At 44.6% G+C, this 18,399-nt stretch overlaps 1 protein-coding gene across 7 annotated transcripts in view; it reads left to right on the plus strand.

Moving 5' to 3' along the window:
• SDK2 (sidekick cell adhesion molecule 2) overlaps nucleotides 1–13,565 on the plus strand; it is a 446,383-nt gene extending 432,818 nt beyond the window's left edge. For 6 of the 7 annotated variants that reach the window (XM_053295769.1, XM_053295771.1, XM_053295770.1 and 3 more), the window contains one exon: nucleotides 2,099–4,361. In XM_053295769.1, the coding sequence (XP_053151744.1) occupies nucleotides 2,099–2,452 (354 nt within the window). In that variant the 3' untranslated portion in view covers nucleotides 2,453–4,361. Of the gene's footprint in view, nucleotides 1–2,098; nucleotides 4,362–13,228 lie in introns of those variants that run through there. The other variant, XM_053295774.1, reaches the window with a different exon arrangement.
• Nucleotides 13,566–18,399: the final 4,834 nt, after the last annotated feature.

Raw genomic sequence — 18,399 nt, forward strand, 5'->3', positions numbered from 1 at the left:
AGCTCCCCGTAGGAAGGGCACAGTAAAAGTGTATTGAATAAATATTACAATTTAACAAACAAGAACCAGTACTCATTAGAAGGAAGGGCCACCTGTGTGCATCATAAGCAAAGCATCTCTGCCTTTCATGTACAGTCGCACTGAACCTTCGGCTACCAGTTAAAATTTGGCCTTGCTGACAAACCTACAGGTGAAACTCGGAAAATTAGAATATCGTGCAAAAGTCCATTAATTTCAGTAATGCAAATTAAAAGGTGAAACTGATATATGAGACGGACACATTACATGCAAAGCGAGATAAGTCAAGCCTTAATTTGTTATAATTGTGATGATCATGGCGTACAGCTCATGAAAACCCCAAATCCACAATCTCAGAAAATTAGAATATTACATGGAACCAAGAAGACAAGGATTGAAGAATAGAACAATATCGGACCTCTGAAAAGTATAAGCATGCATATGTATTCAGTACTTGGTTTGGGCCCCTTTTGCAGCAATTACTGCCTCAATGCAGCGTGGCATGGATGCTATCAGCCTGTGGCACTGATGAGGTATTATGGAAGACCAGGATGCTTCATTAGCGGCCTTCAGCAATTCTGCATTGTTTGGTCTCATGTCTCTCATCCTTCTCTTGGCAATGCCCCATAGATTCTCTATGGGGTCAGGTCAGGCAGGTTTGCTGGCCAATCAAGCACAGTACACTGTATACTTTTCAGAGGTCCGATATTGTTCTATTCTTCAATCCTTGTCTTCTTGGTTCCATGTAATATTCTAATTTTCTGAGATTGTGGATTTGGGGTTTTCATGAGCTGTACGCCATGATCATCACAATTATAACAAATTAAGGCTTGACTTATCTCGCTTTGCATGTAATGCGTCTGTCTCATATATCAGTTTCACCTTTTAATTTGCATTACTGAAATTAATGGACTTTTGCACGATATTCTAATTTTCCGAGTTTCACCTGTACTGATGTTTGGTTGATTAAGCTACTGCTTATCTATATATTTAATTCTCTTAGCCGGTGCATGTCCTGGATTTGACGGCGGAACTCTCGCAACACATTGCCCAGTGAGAGTTGAGGGGACAGAAAAAATGGCGGTGGTGGGGGCGGGCCACAAGCAAAACGACCAGAAGAGGTGGCCTCGGCTGGCTGCTGGGTGGCGGAGGCAGTGGGACGGTCTGTCCTGTCCAGGCCAGGCCGTCCCAGGTATGGAAAAGGCAGCAGAGGCGGCCCGACCTGGCAGGAGGTGGCGGGGTGGCCTGGCCTGGCCAGGCCATCCCCGGTATGAGAGGCGGCGGTGGGGGCGGCCTGAGCAAGCAGGAGGCGGAGGCTGCGGGACAGCCTGGCCTGGCCAGGCCAGGCCATCCCAGGTATGAGAGGCGGCCACCACCGCCCAACCAAATGGGAGGCGGAGGCAGCGGTATGACCTAGCCTGGCCGTCCAAGATATGGAAGAGGCGGCAAATGGGAGGGAAACATTTCGGTCCGCCGCCCTGGTAAGAAGGACCTGGCTGTGGCGGGAGAGGAAGGAGGGCAAGAAAGAGTGGGGGGGGAGGCCGGTGGCTGGGGGAGGGGGGCAAGAGAGAGTGGGGCAGGAGGGTGGGGGAGGAGGGCAAGAAAGTGTGGGGCAGGAGGGTGGGGGAACAGCAGACCCCCCAAAAGCGCAAAGATGCTCTGTGCGGGTCAGCTAGTTTGAATTAAAGCTTCTAGCCCTAGTGTACATAAATATTCATGCCTGGTAGGAGCGTGTGTGTGTGTGTGTACACATGTGGTTACACTCCCACTGAAGTGTACAGCAGTGTACATTGAAGTGTACAGCAGCCCTTTGAAATTAATTCCCTTTCTGCTCAGGTTGTCTGTTACCCACCTGTCTGACTTGTAACCGTTCTTTTCTTTGCCGAGTTATGAACTGAGCAGGGGGTCCTATAAAGCACAAGGCTCTCTTTCTTGGGACAGAGAAATCAAACACTGGGGGGGGGAGGGTAAACTCAACTACATCTGCCTCACACACTAAACTTCTGGAGCAGTGTGGTAACTTCTGTGGGTTACCACATCCCTTCACTCAAGTCACAGCTCTTTCCATCTCCTTCCACAGGGAAGCGACAGTGAGTATGAAGTCGATCAGAACCACCAGAAAGCCCATTCCTTTGTCAACCATTACATCAGTGACCCAACTTACTACAATTCATGGAGGCGCCAACAGAAGGGCATCTCGCGGGCCCAGGCCTACAGTTATACAGAGAGTGACTCTGGTGAGCCCGACCACTGCCCGATGTCCAACAGCACCAGCACCCAACAGGGCAGCCTCTTCCGGCCCAAACCTAGTAGGACTCCAACCCCACAAACTCCAGTCAACCCTCCTAGTCAGCAGAGCACCCTTTACCGACCTCCCAGTAGCCTTGCCCCTGGCTCCAGAGCCCCCATTGCTGGGTTTTCTTCTTTTGTTTGACATTTTTAAAGAGAGGAACAAGAGAGAGAGAAAATGAAGAAAAAATAATGGATTTAATAATAATAATAATGAAGAACATTTTGGTCCAGAATTATTATTTTTTCAGAGGCAATGAGAAGATCATGTGGGAGACAATCAGTCTTAGTTGAGTTTGGAATCATTTTCCTGCTGCTGCTTCTAGTATTGCACAGTGTTCTTCAAAGGAATTACCTGTTTGCAAACATGTACCTGGAGCAAGACAGGAGACAAACCTGTTTGCAAGTCTAGAGCTCGAAGGAGGGAAGGCAACAGTGTAAAGATTAGGAGCCCCAAAGTTAAGACAATGTTTAGTGTTTGCTGACCACCTCCTTGCAGATCAACTGTCTAAACAGAGAGAGAAATCATGCATTGATGTTTCTCAGAATAGTCTGTTCAGGTTGAAATTTTTTTCTCCAGCCAAAGCTTTCCTCGGAGGGGAACGGGTTAGGGCTCTACAATATGTAAATAGGAGCCAGTAGGGCTGCTGCAGCAAGTTGCTTAATGCAGTATCAGCTAGTATGATGTGCAGAAGACTGGCCAATGGGCAGTTCAACTGGCCAATGAGAGAAGATCCCAAGATCCCACTGTGATGTCCTAGTAGCAGTTTTGGAGAGTTGGAGAACCACTGTTGGGAATTCTAATTGCTGAGACTATCTTGACTGGACCATAGCAGTATATGCAGGGCAAACAGCACCTACGCTCAGAACCAGTTTTGCCTCCATTTACTCTTTCACTCAGAACCCGGAACATTTGCAGACAATAACCAAGCTGAATGGTGCTGACTAGGAACAACACGGTTTCTTTTTGTGCATTTTGAAGTGAGGATAGGAATGTGGATTTGAGAATGGTTGGGAGGAAGTTGTAGAATTCAACGGAATCACTATTCTGTCGCTTGGCAGAAATACACAATGAGTATCACCTCAGTGAAAGTGCCCTCCTCGCTGGCTTTGTGGGAGACCTGAGCACCTGCAGTCAAACCAGTCATGAAGCAGAATCCACCCCACATGGTTGGATAGTCTCTCAGCGCCCTGATATCTTCTCAGTTCCTTCCCCACCATTCACTTCATTGAACCAGGAGAGCGGAAGGTGAGGGGGGAGGAGCCCCAATCCAAATCAAGTGCAATTTGAGGGGGCGTTCAGGGAAAAGATACACATGTGACCATTTAAATTATGCTGCACAGCCCCTTGGTACTGGCATTAGAATGGATAACCTCAGGGGGGCTGTACTTATGCCTCACTGTAGCGTTTTCTCTCCTCCTCCTGGTATCAAAACAAAATACTCTCTTCAGTTCCCTAGAAAAGGAGAGTTTGTCCCCATCCCCAATTTCCCCCTTTTATATAGTTTTGTTTTGGGTTTTTTAATTCACAGTCCACAGACATTACGGTGGGAGGAAGGAGGGGAAACGGTGGGCAATGCTAAAGCAATGCATTGGAAGTGCCCCCCCTCTCACTTTTGTTTTGTTTGTTTTTTAATTCTGTTTTAGCACAAAGGTATGGGGGAGGCAGGTGGGAAGCTATTATTATTATTTGTTTCTTTTTGGCCTAGCAGAATACATGCACACACATGCAGACACACACATACACAGAGTGCCTACTGAGCCCCAAGATCTGCGGCGGCCATCTTTCTTTTTCTAACAGAATCATGGGTTGGAGCCGAACACAAACCCAGGAACAGTGGGGAAAAGAAGCGTGGGGGGGTGGGGAATATGAGCATTATGCTCCAGCTGAGTTACCTTATTTCCTGGGAGTGCTAGGGATATAGCTATGTCCATTATAACCCCCTCACCTCGCCCCATGCCTTTATTTGCACATTGTTTTCAGAGCCTGGTTTACAAAGAATTGAACCTGGCACATAGGGTCCTTTTAATAAAGAATCAAAATGCAATTTGAACAGTTTCTGGTTTGGTTTTGTTCCATTTTGGTTCCTCGGAGGAATTGTCCCGAAATGAATTGGTCATAAAACAGATTCCTCAACAGAAGCACAAACCATTGAAACAGCCAATCTAAAAAGCAAACTACTGCATCGAAGGATGGCGGAAGACCAAAGCATCCTCATAGCAAAATTTGATGCTGTGAAAGTCAATGCCCTAACTTCATTCAAAAGAGGATTAAACAAGCTTATGGACAGTATGCTTATATCATTAAAAGAATTAAAGGCAGGCAGAGCAGCCTTTTCCTTAGCTCATGTCCGTCTGCCCTCGAACCTCTGTGCCTTTCAAAGTTTGGACAGAATATGTGATGCACATAACCCCTCAAATGCACTGTTTCTCATGTGCTTCATTTAAGCATCTAACAGAATTTGGCAAGGTGGACGGCTGCCCTGACCTGCTTTTCTGGGCTGTACTCGCAGTCTTTTTCAGAACTGCATCTTTCCCTTGAAGTTAAAATAGAAAAATCTCTAGGGACCCTAGCTGTGGACAAAATAACAAAATGCAGCCTATTTTTTATACTGATCTGTCCACTGAGCGTATGAAACCATCACTTTGAGTAGTTGGAGGTCTGTCTATCCGCTGATGACAGCTCATATATAATATTGTTTACTATATTTCACTTCCCATGACAACAAGCAAAAGAGGGTTCAAAATCTCTTATATTTTCATGTAAGCAACTATTTGCATTGTTCTGAATTGGTGGCCTTGGAGGAGGTGCAAGCACTTACAGTACATTTAAAATAAAATTTTAAAAGCCTAACAGAGCTGAGAGGTGTATTCAAAACCCACCAAAGTTGTCAGCTTCAAAGGAGCCATGGAACTAAGTGCCACCCAAGCCTTTTTGGGTAACAATTTTATTCATGTTTAATATTTTGTCATTCTAATGAGAGGGATCACTTTTCCAAGGATCTTTTCAGCTTGTGTTTTGTTAGCAAACAAATTTCACAGTTGCTGCACTGAACCCAGTTATATTTCTTTAATATAACATTTTATCCATGTGTCACAATTCTTCAGAACTTGTTAACATCAGCTGCTGCAAGGATCTGTTTCCCAGATTTATATTTATATACTGAATATATACAGATATATTGCAAGTATATTGGTACAACAAGAAGTTGTGCCATTCAGTTGATCCACATCGTATCCTGCTTCCAAACGTTATGACAGCTGAGGAGGGCTGTGCTATGAGTGAGCTCCCACACCTCTCTGACAGCAAATGACTCAAGCCTAACCGAATTAAGAATAAAGCAAAGACATCAAAGGCTTTCAGCGTGGCTCCTATAGAAGAATATTACATGTCTCTGTTTTGGGTAAGGTATGCTGAATGACATGTACTGTCATTCATGTTTATGAAACCATGAAGAATGTGCACAAATAGATGGCATAAATCAGTATTCTTCATTGCAAGGCCCAGGAGTCAGTGGCAGCTCCCACTGACCCTAACTAAGCATGACTCCCTGACCAATTGTTCATTAGGCCTACTATGCAAAGCCTCGGCCAAAGCTGAATACACCACACAATCCTCCCAGCACGGCATGGAGGCAACCGTTCCCACCATGCAATGCTGCAGTTTGCTCAGAGCTAGTGGGGCTCCTTTAACGGAAATGTAGCCTTCTAGACTCCCAGCACCATCGTGGAAGGCATATGCAGAGTGCTTGGAAGTGTTGTTCTTCCCAGTGCTTTCCACAAAGAGCTTCTATGAGGAAAGAGAACCTCTATCCCCATAGAGCGTCTATGGCCAGGGCTCTAGTCCCCATAGCTTTTCTATGGGGAAAGTGCTGGGAAGGATGACACGAGCACTCTGTAAGCCAGTTCATACTTTCATTAATGGGGTAGGGCAAATGTCAGTGCTGGGAAGGATGACATGAGCACTCTGTAAGCCAGTTCATACTTTCATTAATGGGGTAGGGCAAATGTCCTACCCAGCTTCAAGAGCTGTGCTCCCAATTTCCAGTCGTATGCTAGCAAAAACATAGGCAGGAAGAGTGGGGACTGATTATCTGTGAGACAGAAGCTGGTTAGGATAGCATCATCCTACCCAGTACTTGTACCCAGCATTTTAACAAGGTAGGAGGAAAAGCCATCTTACCCAGTTCCTGTCTCACAGATGATCACCGCCCTATGCCTCCGACCTCAGTTTTTGCTAGCACACGACTGAAAAATCAGGAGTGTGCACAGCTCCATAAGTTGGGGAGGATGCTTGTCCTACTCCATGAACAATAATGTGAACTGGCTTTGTGTGTGCCTTCCAAGATGGTGCTGGGGCTCAACAGGGCTCTCTTTCTCTTAAAGGGGCTTCACCAGCATAGGGGAAACCACAGCACCTCGCAAAGGTCAGTGTGGTGAGAAATGGCTCTGGCATTGAAGGTTTTCTGCCCAAGTGACCCCCGTTTGAATCACAGTGAAGATCACTGGCATAAAAATACTCCACACAACATGGAACTATCAACATGGAATTGTCACTGCCTAGGGTCTTTGGAGGAGGCGGTATAAAATAAAATTTAATAAATATTTTAATTAATTAATTAAATGAAAATTAGATAGATAGATAGATAGATAGATAGATAGATAGATAGATAGATAGATAGATAGATAGATAGACAATAACGTTGACTGTAGTGTTGACAGTGTTGTGAGTCAACTGTTAAAGTGGTGGGCTAGGACAGGAGAAAGACTTGGATTCAGATCTTTCATGAGTTGGTCAGTTCAAAAGTTCATGAGTTCAAATCCTTCATGAACTTGGTCAGTCACTCTCTCTCTCTCAGTGTAACCTGCCTCGCAGGGTTATGGAGAAGATGAAATGGGAAGGAAACTATGAAGTGAGTCTCACGATCAGTGAGACTTGCCGAAATGAGGTCTGCGGGGAGAGCAGGCTTAGCCCGCTCTCCCCACAGACGATCACCAACAGAGTCCTGGGCGGCCAGATCAGCCGCCCACACGACTGCTGGCTCCGTCACGGAGCCGGCAGGGGCTGTGGGGATCGGAGGCCACGTGGCCCCCAGAAGTTCCAGGATGCCCTGTGCAAGCAGCCTCCCGGTCGGGGGTCTACTCGTGTGTCACCACGCCCCGTGGCAGTGCACAATCTAAAAGACAAGGTTAATGGAGTGCTCGCTCCATTAACCTCTGCTAAGGGGAGGGGTATTTTGGGAGGTTTGCTGCCGGGAGCCACATGGCTCCCGTTGCAGCACACGATCGGCCGAAATCGGGCTAGGCTCCCTTAGCCTGATTTCAGCCGATCATGAGAAAAGCCTCCATAAGTGCTACCCTGAACTCCTTGGAGGAAAAGTGGGCTATAAATGTAATATATAAATAAAAAATGACGGAGTCAATACGCAATCTTCACATACATGTTGACACCACAATGTAAAAGGCCGCTTACTTATGCTGGCCTTAGGTGAATGTGCATGATCCCCAACACGTACACATATTTTTAATTTGGCTCACCTTTACCCCAAAATATGGACGCAATCCATTTCCCCCTCAAACTTTGCTGATGACTAGCATCTGGGAACAATGAGCATGTCTTCTTGTTCTATTGCCAGTCAGCAGTGGGCTAGAAATGCTGCTGGGCGTGCCTTGACTACCAAGCAGCTGTAGCTGTCCTCCAAAGTCAGTCTGCAGTGTGGGATCACTGTAGCGTGGGAAAAACCTTCTTAAGCTTTAAGTCTTGTGAGTCTTGTCATCTGGCGAGAAAGGGGAGGGGACTTCTGGTGGGCCAAATCACTCCAGACCAAGCCTGAGTGCAGCTGTAAAATCAAAGAGTAACTATACTGGCAGCTGCATATGTGACCAGGAAAATTATTCTATTTAGGTGAATGCTGATGTACACTATAGGAGATTGGAAAATGCAGAGGATGCTGTACATGGGAATAAACAACAACTTAGGGCTGATTCAATGCATACATATTCATGGCTTGATCTCTAAAACGTCAAGTGATGAATTTCATGTGTTTAACAAATCTGACTCAACTTGCTTGTTGCCGCAAACATGTATCCTAATCATGTAGGGAACACAAGTGGTTATATTATAATCTAATAAATAAATCTAATAAATAATAAATGAATATGCATATGTGAAGCAACTAGTTACCTCTGAAATAAAAGCTCCTAGTTACACAGTAGTCTTTGGTGACCAAAGGCTACTATGTAACTAGGAAGTTTGGTGAGACCAACTGTTCCTCCTTGAAAGACAAAGATTATTTGCCTATTTCCCTTTGTAAATTAACTCAGGGCAATGAGGCCCTGGGGTGGCAGGTGTGGCAGAACGTGAGAGCGAACAGCTCACACATCACAAAATGGGTGGAGAAAGCACAGCTCATCTGACTGATCGGCCTGTGTTTTCAGCTGTGTTGCCCTCCAGCCTCAGTTTAGTTTTCTGTTGGTTTAAAGTAGGGCTCTCTTAATAAAACTAATGTGGTGTGTTTCAGGGTAGACTGTGTCCAAACTCCAACCCTATCATGAAGCCACCCCTTTTAGCCAGGCATTCTTGAGAGGGGGAGAGTGGCCAGCTGGCACCCTGGAGACTGGGATTTAATTCGCCACTGCTGTGAGGGCCAGACCTCTGCCTTGGATAATGTGGCTGCTCACTTGAAAAGGATTAATGCAGAGCCAGGAAATAGGTAATAAAGGCTTCTCTTAAGCAGCTGCCTTGGTGACTGGTAATTTAATTGGCAAGTCTGAAACCTATTAAAAAGAAGGCCATTAAAGAGCAGAGCTGAAGGGTCAGCATGCCCTTTGAGAGGAAAAGGCTCAAGGCCTGCCACAGTCAAGGAGAAACCTTGACTTATTTCAAGGATGATGGCACCCATGTGATAGTAGAAAGGTAGCTCTAAGAATGGGGTGTTGCTAATGTCTGCAGGTCTGGAGAAACTGTCCAGATGTTGGTAGTGGAGGAAACAGAAAAATCTCTTGGAGATACTGTTAGCCACTCCTATTCAGCATTATTCCCTCCCACCTGTAGATCTGCCTCTATAAAGAGTCTGGCACAGCTCTCTCCTCATTAACTTTGCTATTTATTCCTGTTCTGCATCTGCCTTAGCTTCCACACAGAAGTACATATGAGATACATAAAGGGGAGAGAACTCTGGTACGATACAGCCCTATCCAGACTCTGTTGTATCTGTGTTCAGGTGTCTGTACACATGTACATGTTTTGTGTGGATCACTATGCGTGTTCATTGTGAAACTGAGTAGATATCCCTTGAAATGCAGGCTACAGATAGGAAGTGTACTGCTGTACACTGTGTTTATGTAAATAATTGTACCTGTGTACAGATCTGTACCTGTGTAAATTGTACATGGACTGAATGAGTGTTGAACACAATGTGTGAATGGGTCTTCTCTGTTGCTGTTGTGAGGGAACATAGGAGTGCTAAGAACCTGCATTCCCCCCATTCATATCTTTCCCAGTAAAATGCAGTTGAAGGAAAACAATAGGCCTATTAGCGTTTCCTTGTCCTCTGCAAGTAACAACCAAGGTTGCAAGTAGCAACCAAGAATGGGGGAACAGAACAATGCGAATAATAAGATGACTAGCAGAGTAATGAAGGCCAGTGAAGGTTGGTCTCTGTGTAACATATATAGTTGCATGGGAGGTGCAAAAACGACGGTGTTCTTCAGGTCCAGGACCTTGCAGGGGGACAGATAGGAAGCCGATGGAAGCAGAAATTGGCTCTTGGGCCACCTATTTCTTATTCCTCCTTCAGGGTCAATCAAATATCCTTCATAGGCAGTTACAGTTGCCAGACTTATTATTATAGGTTGAAGCACTTGTGTTTTCGGTTGCTGATTAGAAAGGATCACTTTCACAATAGTGCTTGTGGGAGGAGAGCTGGTCTTGTGGTAGCAAGCATGACTTGTCCCCATAGCTAAGCAGGGTCCACCCTGGTTGCATATGAATGGGAGACTTGATGTGTGAGCACTGCAAGATATTCCCCTCAGGGGATGATGCCGCTCTGGGAAGAGCAGAAGGGTTCAAGTTCCCTCCCTGGCTTCTCCAAGATAGGGGTGAGAGAGATTCCTGCCTGCAACCTTGGAGAAGCCACTGCCAGTCTGTGAAGACAATACTGAGCTAGATAGACTCAGTATATGGCAGTTTCCTATGTCCTATGTCTACTTCCTTTGACACCATGGTATAATCTTGGGAGAATCTCCATATGCCAAAATTCACCTCTACCTGACTTTTAAAGGCAATTTTTAGAGCTTTGTCTCTCATGATTAACCTGGCAACTGTTACTTAAAAATGAAAGGCGCAGTAAAGTAAAGTTGTGCCATTGATTAAGTGTCGACTCCTGGCAACCACGGAACCATGTATTTTTCTTTGGTAGAATACAGGAGGGGTTTACCATTGTCATCTTCCTTATCGCTGCTGCCCAATATAGGTGTTTCCCATACCAGAGGGGATTCAAACCAGCAACCTCTTGCTCCCTAGGCAAGTTACTTCCCTGCTACGCCAATAGGTGGCTTGAAAGATGCACTACCAGCTGTTTTATAAGAGGGAAATGCAGGAAGGAAAATGGCCTGGTAGGTGAGGCAGCATGTGTCAGAAGGAGCAGCTTGCCTACCTAGTCACAAAATGGGTAGAGAAATCACGGTGATCTGGGATTGTCTAATAAATAAATAAATAAATAAATAAAATTATTACATTTCTATCCCGCTTTTCCTCCAAGGAGCCCAGGGCAGTGTACTCCTCACAACAACCCTGTGAAGTAGGTTAGGCTGAGAGAGACATGACTGGCCCAGAGTCACCCAGCTAGTTTCTTGGCTGAATGGAGATTTGAACTCGGGTCTCCCTGGTCCTAGTTCCGCACTCTAACCACTACACCATGCTGGCTCAGTATAGGAGATGGTTCTTGTGCCTTGAATGTATCAAATATAGCAGCACTGCAGCAGGTCTAGCCTTTTCTACTATCACGCTGCCGTGTTGAGAGAAAATACTCCTCGGCCCTGCCAAGAGCTCTAGCAGTGCTCTTCTGTTTCTGGAGGCCAATTCACACATTATGGGCCGGATCTAGCGATACCAGCCCTAGCAGCCCCCAGCACATGTGAAGAGGGTGGAGACACACCAAAGGCATGCCTGCCCTGACATCACTGAATGATGTCCTGATGCACTGTCAGGAGCTTTCTTCAATCACATGAGAGAGTGTTCATCCAAAACACCCCTCTACTTGCGCTACAAAACCCTGTTTAATAAAAGTTTAGGTGTGCATGTTGAAGGGTCTTGTGGAGAGAGTTGAAGGGTCTTGTGGAGAGAGGAGAGCTGGTCTTATGGTAGCAAGCATGACTTGTCCACTTAGCTAAGCAGGGTCCACCCTGGTTGCATATGAATGGGAGACTAGATATGCAAGCACTGTAAGATATTCCCCTCAGGGGACGGAGCCGCTCTGGGAAGAGCAGAAGGTTCCAAGTTCCCTCCCGGGCAGCATCTCCAAGATAGGGTTGAGAGAGATTCCTGCCTGTAACCTTGGAATAGCCACTGCCAGTCTGTGTAGCTAGATTTACCAATGGTCTGACTCGGTATATGGCAGCTTTCTATGTTCCTATGTAAGGGTTATTAATGCCCATCTCATGTGACTGAAGAATGCCCTGACAGTGCATCAGGACATCATTCAGTGATGTGAGGGCAGGTGCACTCTGGACACATCCCCACCCTCTTCATGTGTGCTGAGGGCTGCTGTGACCAGTATCTGGCCCTTTGTTTCTAGCTGTAGATCTACCAATGTCGTGTAAATGTGATACAACATATATATAATTTATTTAAGATATTTGTATGTTAGATATAAAGCAAAACATATTTCAATATACAATATATTTGCACTACCTATTAACATAGTGCAAATATATCATGTATATTGCAATTTATAATGTTTATTTATGATAAAAATGTATATTGCATAGGTGCATTAGTCAGGAAGCCAGACATTTAATGGCAAATCTGAGTTTGAGTCTATGTGATAAGAACATAAGAACAGTCCTGCTGGATCAGGCCCAAGGCCCATCTAGTCCAGCAACCTTTTTTTCACACAGTGGCCCACCAGATGCCACTGAAAACCTACAGCAGGAGTTGAGAGCATGCCCTCTCTCCTGCTGTTACTCCCCTGCAACTGTTTAGGAGGCAGATTAGGGCTTTTAAAAAAAAAACACCACCATTTTTTAGATCTTCAGAAGTCAGATGCTAGTCAATATTTGTGGTCCTGACAGATTTTAATGTGTTTTATTGATGTTGATGAATTTTATTATATTTGATGGCTGTTATGCTATAAGCTGCCTTCAGTACTATTTTTAGTAGAAATTCAATTTTAGCACATATATATAACCCACAGACCTTTGTGCAGCTTTTGCACATTTGGTTAAGCGAGAGAGAGAGATGCATATGCAAAATAACTATTGACTGTAATCTGTTAACATGCTTACAAATACTACACACACATCTGCCCCACAAAAGCCTCAGTATGTGACTATATTAGGAAATGGCAATACACCACTTCCTCAAATAGACACAGATTTTTAACACAGTGTATGGATGTGGCATATCTACTTCCATGTATGCTTCTCGTGTCTGGTAGATTGTAGCATCCTTAGCCCAGCTTTCTTTTATGGAAATTTTCCTCGAAATGGTTTCTCCCTAAAGGAGAGGCTTCCTGTAAGAGTGGGTGAGAGACAGACTACTTCCAACAACAAAGGTTCTACATTACAGACCCTGCCTAACTGCGGGGTGGGGGGGATTCCTTTGAATGAAAATCCATAGCTCTTTTTTGGTCATAAACAATATATGTGTGTTGGTTTGAAGTCACAGATATTGGTATTTCCATTTTTGTTGTATTAAAAGGCTTAGCGAAGCGAAGCAGATTGTAGCATCTTTTCTACTGATCCTGCAATGAAGCCATGCCTTCCTTCGACACGTACTCATGTCATCACTGGGATGGAAGATTGTGCCTCTGTGTTGCTCCAGCCATGAGGATTAACCTTCATAGGAAGGGCTTGCAATGATGGTGGGGGAGGGAAAGGGAAAGGAAATGCAGTTCCGAGCCCACCAGGAGGCCAAGCAAAGTCCTCCCCTTCCCCCACACAGCCTCAGCATCTTACAAAGCATCTTCCATCTCCATGGCAACACATCTGTGGCTGGCTGCCCATTAGGTTACTCTGCTGTAGGCTTATTTTGCAAAATCTTCTTTCCCTCCTGTTTGCTTGGAAATGTATGCTCTTTCTCAGCTTTTAGAAGCTGGATCTGGTGTCTCCCCCTCCCCTTTTTTAAAATAAAAAGCCACATTCTCTGTGTAGGCAATTGCTTTGCACATGCTCACATATGGAAAGCACATGATAGTTTCCTAATCCACAGTTTTACGTTTAATACTGGAAGGCGAGGAGAACAAGCCTTCCACTTTTCACATTGGGGATGGATGGAGAAAAGTGGCTGATTTCATGGTGAATATGTCACAGTTGTCTGCTCCTGCCTTTCGTTGGATTTATGCCACTGGAATCACACACACACACACACACACACACAGAGCTATTTGTGGGGGGAAAGAAGAGGAAGTAACAAAGAAGCTGAGAACTAGGGAAAGAAACGAGAAAGAGCAGTGCATATCTTCCAGCTGAGAAAGGAATAGCATACTTATCAAGGGCAAAGACTGTCCACAAATTTTAGACCAAAATGAAGCACTAATTACTTTAGTCACAGTTATGAACCTCTGTAAGACCATAGCAAGGGAATGGGTTCAGAATGGGGTTCATCCCCCAATTGAATTGTGTTTCCAAAAACTATTGTTCCACCATTTCAAGCTCTCTTAACACCATGGGCTGGTTCTCACGATCAAAGTCCCTCTGAATGTTGGGGGTGTGTGTGCATATGCTTCCGGTACTCTATTGTCTGGGTGTTAAAAATGCAAGATGATCATGTGCGAGAAAGTGATCATGCATGAGGAGTAAGTCATAGCTGGTTGGCGTAGGCAGCTGACATTGGTGATGTTAGATTTGATTTAGGACATAGGCGGTCAGCTGCCTGTGCTGACCAACTCCGGTTGCACCTTACACAAGATCATTTCCCAGTCCTCTGCCTCATGTTTTCATCACGTAGACGATTGAGTATTGGGAACATGCACGCCTCCTGCTCCCTCCTTCACCCAATGTTTGGCAGCACTTTGGCCATGAGAACCAGCCCTATGATTACTATTATAATTGCCTCATGAAAATGCAGTGTTCAGAAATAAAGGGATCCCCAAATAGCCTGAGTTTTCTCTGAACTGAACTGAACTGAAGTTTAGAGCAGCTGAGGCCAGCACTACATAATGAAGGTGAGGAAGAAGTATATTCCTGATGGGATCTCAAATTCCCATGTCCACGTAGTTACTTTTTCCTACATGGTAATTTTTTTTTTTTAATTTATTGTTATATTTATATACTGCCTTTCATTAAAAACAATCCCAAGGCAGTTAAAAAACATACAGTAAAAATTAACATTTAAAAATATTAAGCTAAAAATATGAAACAAGTCTGATTTAAAATATATAAAATAAAAACATAAAAACTATATATGGATAAAAAACACAGAAGCAGCAATAAAAAAAGGCCTGGATAAAAAGCCAAGATTTAACAAGTTTTCTAAAAACTGTGATGGAGTCCGAGGAACGAATGGCCACTGGGAGAGTGTTCCAAAGTCTGGGGGCAGCAACAGAGAAGGCCCTGTCCCGCGTGCATGACAACTGAGCCTCCCTCATTGTCGGCACCCAAAGCAGAGCCCCCGCAGATGATCTCATCAAGTGGGCAGTAACCCTTTAGTTAGGTGGTCCCTCAGGTATCCTGGGCCCAAACCATTAAAGGCTTTATAGGTCAAAACCAGCACCTTGAATTGGACCCAGGAACACACTAGTAACCAGTGCAGTTCTTTCAAAATAGGTGTGATATGATCACATCGGGCAGCTCCAGATAGAACCCTAGCTGCCACATTTTGCAATAGCTGCAGTTTCCGGATATTCTTCAAGAGCAGCCCCACATAGAGCATATGACAGTAATCCAGCCATGACGTGACTAAGTCATGGGTAACTGTGGCCAGATCTGCCTTCTCAAGAAAGGGGCGCAGCTGACGCACTAGCCGAAGCCGTGCAAAGGCACCCCTGGCCACCACCTCCACCTGAGCTTCCAAAAGCAGAGCCGGGACCAGTAATACTCCCAAGTTGCGTATTTGCTCCTTCAAGGGGAGTGAACAGTTAGAACAGGTAGAATCACCTCATCATGATTGGCTGTCCTATTGACCAACATTACTTCTGTCTTGTCTGGATTCAGTCTCAGTTTATTAGCCCACATTCAAACCATCACAGCCTCCAGTCCCTGATTCAGGACATCCACAGCCTCCCGAGGATCAGGTGACAAGGAGAGAAAGAGCTGAGTGTCATCTGTATATTGTTGACAACTCAGTCCAAGTCTCCAGATGACCTCTCCCAGTGGTTTCATGTAGATGTTAAACAGCATGAGGGACAAAACTGAACCCTGTTGGATCCCACAGGCCAATGGCCACGGAGCCGAGAAATAGTCACCCAGCATCACCTCCTGGACCCTCCCCCCAAGAAAGGATCAGAGCCACTCCAACACAGTACCTCCAATTCCCATACTCAAGAGGTGGTCCAGAAGGATACCATGGTTGATGGTATCGAACTCCGCCAAGAGGTCCAGCAGAACCAACAGGGATGCACTCCCCCTGTCTAGTTCCCAGTGAAGGTCATCCAGTAGAGCGACCAAGGCAGTTTCAGTCCCATAACTGGGGCAAAAGCCAGATTGAAAAAGGTCCAGATGATCCGTATCATCCAAGACCCTCTGCAGCTGGGACGCCACCACACGCTCTATCACCTTGTCCAAAAAGGGAAGGTTAGAGACAGGTCTATAGTTGTCCAGGTTGAAGAAATCAAGGGAGGGCTTTTTTAATAATGGTCATACCACCACCTCCTTGAGGCACGATGGCATCCTGCCCTCCCTTAATGAAGCATTAATGATCACCTCCAACCATCTGCCTGTCCCCTCCCTGGCAGCTTTTATTAGCCATGATGGGCAAGGGTCAAGAGCGCACTATGTTGTATCCAATATCTATGTAAGGAAAAGCCTATTTGCTTCATTTTAAAAATACTGGAACTGTGGTGCACTTTCCTCATAGGTTCACAGACCGTTTAGAGGATAGAACACACAAAAGCCACCTAATTACTCACAGCAGAAAAGATACTTACAAAGCCTCTTCACAAAATGCATATTTTTCCTTAGAGATTGAATTCCATTTAGCAAAAGGTAATGTATAAAGTGTCCCTTAGCTCCGTGCTTGGCACTAGCCAGAATCCATTGCCCGCTCACCCTCATTAAGCCTAAGTATAGGAATGGGACAGAATCCCAGAATACAACAAACACATTTGTTATCCTAGAATCAAGGACACACTCTGAGAAGAGGCCACATGACCAACTGAACAAATACAGTTTTGGCTTTGCTTAGATGCCTTATGCATATACTATGAGAGGTGGGAAATTTTTCAGACATGGTTGCAAACATCCGTGGAAGAGAAGCTATTGCACTGAAGGCTCCTGTGAGTCTCCAGTGAAGACCTGGACTCTCTCTGTCCACCATGATGAAGCAGCAATTAATTATCAAATAACCCCGTTGTGTTCCCATCTAGAGAAAACTGGCTCTACTCATAGAACTAAGAAATATCAAACACAAGCTGAGATTGGGAGGAGATCCACATGTAAGTGGACCCTTCCTATGGCAAGTGGAAAACAAAACACTATTATTTTTAAAACCTGTCTTTCTTCCACACTGGGAGGCAAGGCAGTGTACGTGGGGGTTTTCCAAGCAGTCTTCTATCCAGGCACTGGCAAAGTGGCTGATTCACATCTTCAGACCAGATTCTAGGACATGTCTGTTTTCACAAGCAATGCTAATAGCAGATTTTGTATTTCTGAATCCCAGAGCTATGACCTGAATGAAGATGTGGCATGCACTGATTAGACTGAATATGCTACTTTAAAATGGCTATTTCCTACTTTGTGTCAACATTCTTTTAACCTCAGTTCTCAAGTGACTCATGCCAGAGTAAAGGTGCCTGAACATGTGAAGACATACAGGCACTTTTAAAATCACATGCAGAGTACATCTGAAATCGTCTTATGCAGTCAACCTCTTGGTCTGTCTTTCTCATTTCTCTCTGTTCCAATGGGCAGCTCTCCAAGGTTAGAGAGAGGTCTCTCTCAGCTTTGTGGCCTGAGATCTGGAGATGCCATGGATTCAACCTGGGACAGTCTGCATTTTGCTCTACTACTCAGATATGGCCCCTCCCCTTGAACAGGCATGGCGGAAATCTCAGAGCCATAAAGATGAATATAGCAATAGCAATAGCAATAGGACTTACATTTATATACTGCTCTATAGCCGGAGCTCTCTAAGCTTTACAATGATTTAGCATATTGCCCCCAACATTCTGGGTACTCATTTTACCGACCTCGGAAGGATGGAAGGCTGAGTCAACCTTGAGCCCCTGGTCAGGATTGAACTTGTAACCTTCTGGTTACAGGGCGGCAGTTTTACCACTGTGCCACCAGGGGCTCATTTCTGAATCCCAGATTGAGCTGATCTGGGATATGTGAGATAACACTTAAAAGATGAGTCATAGTGGTGGTGTATAGCGAAATCAGAATACTGCTGTGGTTCAAACATAGACAGCTGCAATATCTCAATCTTTATTACGGTCCAAGAACAGCATAAGACAGAAAAACATGATTAAAGGCAATTACAAAGCAGTATGGTCATCATGTTGCATTAAAATCATTATAAAAATTCTAATTATACTATTTGTTATAAACCATATTTACTAAAAAAAAAAAAAGCTACTCTAAAATTATAGATAAAACTATAAAACTACTGCTAAAACATATTATGAAATCAGTTTAAATCACTACATATGGAACCATAAAACTATACTTTAAAATTATCTAATAATAAAAGCTATTACATTATATGATATTTTA

The sequence above is a fragment of the Hemicordylus capensis genome, chromosome 2 (genome assembly GCF_027244095.1).
Source record: "Hemicordylus capensis ecotype Gifberg chromosome 2, rHemCap1.1.pri, whole genome shotgun sequence".
Lineage (NCBI taxonomy): Eukaryota > Metazoa > Chordata > Lepidosauria > Squamata > Cordylidae > Hemicordylus > Hemicordylus capensis.